General features: G+C 44.2%; 1 protein-coding gene across 1 annotated transcript; it reads left to right on the forward strand.

The window, feature by feature from the left end:
- Positions 1–7760: 7760 nt before the first annotated feature.
- Positions 7761–8800, forward strand: LOC124688342 (protein PHOSPHATE-INDUCED 1-like). Its single transcript, XM_047222033.1, has one exon. The coding sequence runs from the start codon at positions 7853–7855 to the stop codon at positions 8798–8800; it is 948 nt and encodes a 315-aa protein (XP_047077989.1). The 5' UTR covers positions 7761–7852.
- The last annotated feature ends 812 nt before the right edge of the window (positions 8801–9612 follow it).

Consider the following 9612-nt stretch of genomic DNA (forward strand, 5'->3'; position numbering starts at 1 on the left):
CACTTCGCCGGTAAACCTAGGTATGGTAAAGATCTTATGTAAAAAAAACTTGTTTAGAAACTTAGGTATCGTAAAGATTAAGGATGGGGCTAAAATGTGGAGCCTCGCCAGCGCGAAATTCTTGAGTAATGTAACTCAGGGAGAGTAGAGTTGTATACAAAGTCCTTGGCGCCAAGGCATTTGTTCTAAAAAAACTCTTTAATTAATTAAAAAAAAGAAAAATAGCAAATGTTTTGCCTAGTTTAAAAAACAGTCTTGTCAGTCGCTGAAATACAGGGCTATTTTGCAATGCAAACAATGGAGCGCGACAAACAATTACATACTCCGCCGGCCGTGACTAGCATAACATTGGACTGAGGTTTGGCCGGTGTTAGAGCATCTCCAGTCGCGTCCCCCAAATGACATTTGGGGGACGGCGGACAAGAAATGGAGACAAACGCTTTCCAGTCGCGTCCCCAAAGCTAATTAGCGCCTCATTTTGTGTCCGGCGTCCCCGGTAGAGACTCTAGAGTCTCTACCGGGGACGCCGGACACAAAAACAGCGTCCGGATACATGCATGCAGCTCCTAGTCCCCACATGCTAGTCTCTTTCCCCACACTTTCTCTCACCTACTGTAATATCCCAGGTATTGGGGTTACAAAAATAGAGGAAACAGATGTGTGCATTGCATTCATGCATAGAAAATCTGGGGAATTTTCGCGCTTTTAAGTAAAACAGTCACAGTAACTGAAGTTTCACTTGACCTTGGTGGAATTGAAGTAGCTCATCAAGTCAAGCGTTATAAACCTCAATGTGACTTTGTTTAAAACTTTGTTTTGGGTAGAGATAATTTGATCTAAGGGGTTAGATCAAATGGAACTATAATCAACACAACAACACTTTACTCAATGATCAATTGCTTGATCTTATTAAAGATCATAACATAGTAATCTTTGCCATAACTTAGGAACATCTATTTAATTGGAAATCAAGTAACAATAATTGGAGAAACCATTCTTGACTTATCTTTTCCATGTCTTAAACTAATCCATGATCCTACCATGAACCTCATGGTATTCATTCTACTTCATTCTTGGAAACATGACATGGAGATCAACTCTAGAAATATGTATTCTTCTCTATTCCACTTTATTAAGCATCAAACCTAGAGAGATGAGAGTTTTATTATAAGTATTAGAAAAGCAATGACAAACTTTGAGCTAAACCTTGGATATACATCCAACTATTCAAATCATCATCTTCAAGAGGAACCCTAGAGTATCATTCAAGTCCTTCCCAAATGAGTGAGACCATTCATATCACTCTTAGTTTTACCTATTTAAGACTCAAGGACAATCATTGAATTAAAGTATTAGGTTGAAAACCATTTCCTTTGGAGTGGTGAGATAACCTAATATCACATGGAATAATACCATACCCTGAATTGATGAGGTGAGGAAGAGACTAACCCAATTAAACTAGACAAATGAAACCTTAGCCTAGATACCTAAGGAGATATTAGGAGTACACCATAAACCCTCGAATAACTGTTCTTAAATGAGAGAGCTCAACCTATGGTGTTATACTCAAGATAATTGAGACAACCATAACCATGCCCATTCAAGAAACTATAAAAGAAAGTCTATATTGAGTAGATCAAGACAACACTTGATCTTGAGAGTGATAAACCCATTCAAGGAGAGATACCTTAGGAAGTCCAACCTTGATCATTATAAATTAAGTGATGATCATAAACCCTAAGAACTTGAGGTAGAGATATTAAGAACAAGTTGATCATGCCTAATCAATGATCATGCTCTTGAGATATGTGAGGATAAGTTAAACCCTACTAGAATAAGTAGATCTCATTCCCACAGGAAATTACTGGGAGATCATTAGTAAGCAACCATATGCTTATATTCCAACCTTAACTTGTGAACCATTTGGTGATCATAAGTAGAATCCCACCATACCTATATTTCATAAACTAAAGTACCTAAGAAAACCTTAGAGTGAAACTCCATACTTTATATGGTGAGAAACCATACCTCCATATGACCAAAGTTAACTATAAAAAGAACTATAATTAATGTAGTTACTTTAATGATAAGTTGGGGATAATAATAGGAGTTAATTGGTACAAGATAAAACCAACCCTCAAAGCCTCAGTAATTAGGGAAGTACATGAAATATTAAGCAAGTAACCACCTTATCATGGTTAGGGGAGATTAAACCCTAGCACATGCAATATGGTGTAATCTCAACTCTATAACCTAGAATTATAACTCAACCCTAGTTTGAGTATCACTTGGGTGATCACAAATAAAACCAAGTCCTAATTGAGATTCAAACAAATTGCCATTAGGTGAATATGATGAGAACCCTAGAATTGATCACTAATTAAAGCTCATGATTCATTATGGAACTTAAGAATAACCTAGTGCTAAACCATTTGATTAGAACTATGGTGGTGATCAACCACTCATAATTATAACCAAGACTAAACCATGATGAGAGTAATACCCACTCTAGGTAATCCAAAGTATTATTAAATATAATCCTAATGCTACCTTTGAAATATGGTTATAATAAATCACAAGACCTTAATCAACAAGTGATCACATGAAATAACATGCAAATGAATAATTTCTCAAATAGAAACCATGAACTACTAACAACCTAAGAAATAATTTGTGATACAAGTATCAACTCTCATACTTCTAAATTGAATTGAACTCCTAATAATAAAGGAAATATAAGTGAGAATACAAACTCATGTTTAATTGCTATATTGAATAAGCTAACAAGCATGAAATGTAATCAAATATAAAATGCTTGCTTCATAATGGAGTGTGGTGTGATACATCACATTACCTTGTAATTGAATTAACATAACAAGACTTGCAAGTAAAATTTTAAATCAAATTAGATTTAACACAGAATTCAATAAATGAAATTGAAACCAGAAAATAAAAATAGAAAAGAGAAAAGGAAATAAAGAGAGGAGGAGGACTTACCGAACAGGCCACTGAGCCCGGGCGTAGCCCAACGGCAATCCAACGACCGGGCCCGTATGACAGCCCAATACCCCTTCGTCTTGTTTTCGCACAGGTGGAGACCATCGTCTTCGTCCATCACGGCAAGCTGCTCGCTGTCGACTCGACGCTGTCTGGCCACGCCAAGATTCTCGCCGCCGCTCCCTGGCGTCTATAAAGCTCAATGCGCCGCCGCCAGACGAACCCTAACCCTAGAATCCCCTCTCTCTTCTCAATTTTCTCTCCAGGCCGAAACCCTAGCTAGCCCGGCCATCTTCAACGCCGCCGGTAGGAACCTCCCCTGGCCAAGCCGTGGCCATCATCGTGACCGCCGTGCTCTTCTCGCTCAACCCACAAGGGGAATTGAACCGAAGCATCCTGCAACGTCCTCACCGAGCTCGCCATTCCCGACGGCCGGAGGTGTCGATTCCGGCGACTCGGACCATCTCCGACCTCGCCGTCACGCGCATCGTACTCAGGGTGAGCCACTGGTGCTCAAGCACCCCCTAGCTCCTCCGATTTCGCCCTCAATCGCGCCTGCATCGGTAGCATGCGAGCGCTGCCGCTTGGTCTCGCCGTCGAGCCAGCTCCGGCGACCATCAAGGGGCGGCGCTTGTACCGTTAGGTTCACCGTAACGAGCTGAGTCAGGTTATGCTAGTAGTTCTTCCGCGGGAACGCCGAATCGCCGGTGACCATCGGTCCCTGCCGCCGGCCACCGTGAGCCCTGCCACGTCGGCAATACGTGGCAGGTGACATGGACACGACCCCACCAGTCATAGACTGTGGGTGTGTTCCGCTGGGTGTGTTTAGTATTTTAGATTAATTCGAATTCTATAAAAACATCTGAAACTTTGCATTAAGTTATAAAATTCATTATAACTCAGAAAAATGCAAATGAGATATCAAAATGATCCTAAAAATAAAATCTATTCAATAAAAAAATAATATGAAATTTTTATTTTCAATAAAAATTTAATTATTTAATACTTGTTAATTAAGTCCTTTCCTTTAAATTTTAAATACAATTAAAATTCAGAAATTAAGAAAATATTTATAAAATAAATAAAACCAGTAAGCAAATAAAGAAAACATGAAAACTAATTTTCTTTATTTGATTAATTTGTTAAATCCTTATTATTGGAATTTAAACCCTGATTAATAATTACCTTAATTATTAATTATTGAAAATTAATAAAATACCTAATCCAACATTATTATTTCAAAATTATTAATAACTTCAAATTTATTAATGAAGTTATTAACTTATGAACTAAATAATAATTATGCCACCTTAGTCCATATGGTAGAAAACCATGAACTCATCATTTCATGTGTTATCCTAAAACCCTAATGCCATTTAAACCCTAGTTCCATTATTACATATGAACCATAGATTGCTTCTAAAACTAATACCTAGGTTAGAAATGTGATCATGGCACCTTATTTCAAAGCATAGAATCCTAATAGCCACTAAATACTTGTCTTGACCACATAAAATGTAGAAGACCTATCACCAATATATGGGTATCCCATGTGTTCATTTTCATCAGACCTAAATAATCAAGTAGGGTCAACTAAGTGTAAACCCAAGATCCTATTATCAAAGTCAACCTCTTTATTTATTCCTATGTAGCATCACACCATTGTGATGAACCCTAATAGCAACCATACCTACTATTTTACATTACATAACCATGTTCCACTAAACCCTACTAGTGTGAGATACTTATGAACTATCCTATTTAGGAACCAACCAATCCTTACTTAGGGAATTAAATAAGCAAAACCTAGACAACCTCAACCCTAATTGCAATACTTACCTAAGAAGTATGTTCTTCAAAAGTTATTCTTTTGAAGAAAGTAAAGAATAATCACCAACCCTGCTTATAAGAACCTATAAACCCTAGCTAGCAATCACCAGCCAGATGAATCAGTCTTGATAGCAACCATGTATAAATACTTGCTTAGGATGCCTAGGCTTAACTCAACCTTACCAGCCCTAGGTATTGATGAATCCAACTATGTTGTGATCCATCTAATACCTACTCCAGAAAATAAATGGAACCATAATCAACCATATAACCCCTCAACCTAATTATCATACCTATTCTTTATTAAAGAACATGTTCTTCAAAAGTTATTCTTTTAAAGTATATGATAATTAATCATTAACCATGCCCTATAGTACTAAAACTGACCACTGTTCTTTACTTGTTAACATTATGCCAATTATCATTCTTTGTGTGCTCAATTGATTATTATGCCTTATTATCTACCTGTTTATAATACCAAGTAATCACACCTGAATAAGAACCTTGTTTGTGAATCACTCTAAAAGTGCAACACACCCTGAACTAATCAATACAACTCACTAATCCTAAATCATCGGGGTTAGGTCACGCTTAGAGCGATTGCATCTCATACTTATGCATTAATGCATCCTTGCCAATCTTTTAAACATCGTCCTTACCGGACGATGATGCTATTTCAGAATTTGGAGTTATTGCGTATCGAAGACCTTGCCCGCATAATCTTGCAGGTCAAGAAAGGCAAGTTCATCACTTGCTCATGCCATTTGAGTATTTCTATCAAATTACTTGCAAAGTATTATGGTTATCACTATTGCATAAAAAGCAAAACCACTATTTTCATAACTATGAATATGACTATGTGGTGGGCAATGGAACCATGGATTGTGTTGATATGGTGGAGGTTCCATTGCACGGGTTTATATCCATCTAGGATTAAACAACAAATGTCGCCAGTGATTCTTGTGCCATAATACCCGTGTTAACCATAAGATCCGGAGTGGGACGGAGTAGTCAAAAGTGTTTCCACCTCTCGTTCATCAACGGATGCGCTTACCGTAGCAGTTGTGTCTGGCGGAACAACCGGAGGGTGGGGATCCCATTCTAATTCCCCACGGTAAAGCATTGCTTGCCGTAGCAGGTTGTGTCTTGCGGAACAACCGGAGGGTGGGGATCCCATTCTAATTCCCCACGGTAATGCGGTCTATGATGGGTTGCGACTACCGGCGTAGAAGTGTATGGTAGAGCCCAGGACTGTCGTCGTGGTCGGGGTCCACCCCGAAATTACGGGAATAATGGGACCGGCATGGACCCAGGGTCGGGGCATGCAACAACGGGTGGGTGTTCGAGGTAGCGGAGGAACATGATTGGCTAGACCTTATACCGGGCCTCACACCATAGGAAGTGTGGACGGGTCATTCCCGGTTGGCACCAAGGTTAAGATCTCTTATGGGTAAAGCAACACACCTCTGCAGAGTGTAAAGAACCGTGACCTGTCACTCCCTGTTCCGGATATGGAACTGCGAACGCGGCCGGAAAGGAGCTCCATGAAGTTCTAGTAAACCGGTGAAGGCTGACGGACATAGTTCTTCTGAATAAAAGCAACCTTTTGAAGAAATGATTATGAAAACCTGCATTGGTATTAGACTATCTGGTCTAATGCCGTAGCTAGTGCATTAAACACCTCTTTCCTATAATGAACTTGTTGAGTACGCTCGTACTCATCCCACTCTTAAATCCCCTGCTTAGATATGGAGGCACCGAAGGAGGATCTACCGTGCAACACGAAGACCGAGGAGTCAACAACTATTTCAAGGGACATGAACCTGTCAGAGAAGGCAGATACCACATCCAACAAGGAGAACCCTAGATTAGCAATATAAAGGAACTAGGTTCCTAAACTTAGCTCCTATTTAACTAGAATCTATTCATAGCCCTATAGCTAGTCAAATACTCTACAAATAGAGTTCGTGATAAGATTAGACTACGAGTCGTTCTTCTGGAGTTATTTGCAGTTTTACCTCATTGTAAAGTAGGAGGCTATGATGATCTTATGTAACAGAGTCATTATTGTAATTCTATAGGCATGCCTTGGACCCGCATATGTTTCTGTTGTACCACTCTGAGCGATATAATACTAGTGGAACGGTGTTTCATTGGTGTTATATCAGACTTGCATACTACACCATGGAGTGGTATGCCGGGTCACCACATCTACTTTTCCCATATGGGGTGGTCCCCTCTATTAAAATGCATGCATCCGGACGCTGTTTGAGGGACGCGACTGGAAAGGGTCTCTTTTTTGTACAGATTTTTAGTCTCTTTTTATTCGGCGCGGTTCTAAACGTCCCCCAAATCATTTATGCCGGACATTTTTTGAGGGACGCGACTGGAGATGCTCTTAAAAGTTGCAATTAATCCACGGCGCCAAACCTGGAAGCTCGTCGATCAGTTCACTGAAGCATATCCGCAGTTCGGCATCTCGACACAGTCTTCACCAAATCTTACCAGCACGGATGACTCGCTCAAGAACGCTGACCCGCCGCGCGCCTCTGCCCTTGGGAACCTTCCGCGGCCAGCTGTGGATCTCATCGGTAGGCGGCGGGCAGGAATCTGCGCAACCAGATCGTCGTCGTCGTCATCCGTTGGAGCTCGCGCGAATAGAGTATTGCGGTAGATTTGACTCCCGTGCGGTGCGTCGCCGCTGCAGCTGGAGCCGTGCCCGGAAGCAACTGGGCACCGCGGCGCGCGGCGCGAGCGACACGCCGTGGCGTGCGTGCGCTTGCACCAGCTCATTCATGTCCCCCGCCGCGCCATACCGCCCTCCCCCGGCATTGCGACACGTAGGAACCAGCGGCGAAGTTCTGCAGGTCCACGACCACGGCTATAAATAAGAGTCCTGAAGCTTGTCACTCCATCACCACAGCCAACACAAGCACAAGCTAAGCAAGGGTACCAGCTTGATCGATCACCGAGTACTCACTTCTCACTAGTCACAAGTGTTCCATTTCCACCGTGCAATCTAGCAATGGCTTCTTCGGTTGCTCTGGTAGTAGCGATAGTATTCACCATGGCGCAGCTCTCCGCGGGGAGCAGCAGGAGGCTGATGGAGCTGTACGTGCCTCCGGAGAGCGACCGGCTCAGCTACCACCAGGGCGCCGTGCTCAGCGGCGACATCCCCGTGTCCATCCTCTGGTACGGCAAGTTCACGCCCGCCCAGAAATCCATCGTCTCCGACTTCCTCCTATCGCTCACCTCAGCCCCGAACGGCGCCGCCACGCCGTCGGTCGGGCAATGGTGGGGCACCATCGAGCAGCTCTACCTCTCCAAAGCCGTCACCGCCGCCGCCAACGGCGCGGCGGCCGGCTCCACGCGCGTGCTCCTGGGCGAGCAGCTGACCGACGAGGACTGCTCCCACGGCACGTCGCTCACCCTGGACCAGATCGAGCAGCTCGCGGCGCGCGTCGGCGCCAAGAAGGGCGGCGTGGCCCTGGTGCTCACCGACGAGGACGTGGCGGTGGAGGGGTTCTGCAGCAGCCGGTGCGGCCGGCACGGGTCGTCGCAGGACGGCAAGTCCACGCACATCTGGGTGGGCAACTCCGTGAAGCAGTGCCCCGGCCACTGCGCGTGGCCGTTCGCGCAGCCGCAGCACGGCCCGCAGGGCGCCCCCCTGGTGGCGCCCAACGGCGACGTCGGGATGGACGGCATGGCCATGGTGCTCGCCACCATGGTGGCCGGCACCGTGAGCAACCCGCACGGGGACGGGTACTACCAGGGCCCCAAGGGAGCCGGGCTGGAGGCGTGCACGGCCTGTTCCGGCGTCTACGGCAGCGGCGCGTACCCGGGCTACGCCGGGAACCTGCTCGTCGATCCCACCACCGGTGGCAGCTACAACGCCAACGGCGCCGGCGGGAAGAAGTACCTGCTCCCGGCGCTGTATGACCCCGCCACTGCCTCCTGCAGCACGCTGGTTTAGTCCGTGTTGTGTCGATCGTCGGACACGTATAGGCTTTCCCTGTGCGCTCGAGAAGTTGTACATACGTGTAATGCTGGTGGAAGAGATGAAATTGCTTTGTTCGTTTTTATTGCGTTTGTATGTTCCGCTAAAGACTGGCTGGGCCCAAGCATAGGGTGGTATAGATCTGGCGGTCTGGCCTACAAAGCCTTGTAGCCGAACAGCACATAGGCCAAACCCATTGAAAACTAGGGGTACGTGGTCATACGATGCCGCTAAAGCCTGACTGGGCTTCGGCTGCTATAGATCAGCCGGGCTGTTAGATCAGCCGGGCCTTGGAAAGCGATGAGCGCCGTGCGCCAGAGAAAGCAGCGGAGGCCCAACGGAATACATTTTCGACTCTGACCCAGCAAAGTTGTCTATATCCCCTCAAAAAAGAAAAAGCAAAGTTGTCTATAAACCAGGACACCACCGCGATAACTCTTTTTTACGCACATATTATGCTTTAAGATCGGTGAGACTACATGTCCTCTTTTTGATAAAACCAAAACATAATTAAAATAAATTTAAACAATACAAAATGTTTTAGAAGTTTCAGAAACTCATAAGAAATATATGTGAAATTTTGCGAAACATACTTTGAAGAGCCGATATGTACAAGCGCATGGTGGTGACATCGATAGCAGGCCCGGTGAGGGTCTTCACTTTGATCTACACTCTAGAGAAGAGTTGGTAGAAGATGGCCGTGGCGACCTCTAAAGCATGCACATAAGGCGTTATATCTGAATTTAGCCGATAAGCCGACGATAGTAGTAGCAGGAGCATAAGATCCC

Source organism: Lolium rigidum, chromosome 2 (genome assembly GCF_022539505.1).
Source record: "Lolium rigidum isolate FL_2022 chromosome 2, APGP_CSIRO_Lrig_0.1, whole genome shotgun sequence".
Classification (NCBI taxonomy): Eukaryota; Viridiplantae; Streptophyta; class Magnoliopsida; order Poales; family Poaceae; genus Lolium; species Lolium rigidum.

Excerpts from the sequence above, each read along its gene's own strand:
- LOC124688342 (XM_047222033.1), top strand. The coding sequence starts at position 7,853 with ATGGCTTCTTCGGTTGCTCTGGTAGTAGCGATAGTATTCACCATGGCG.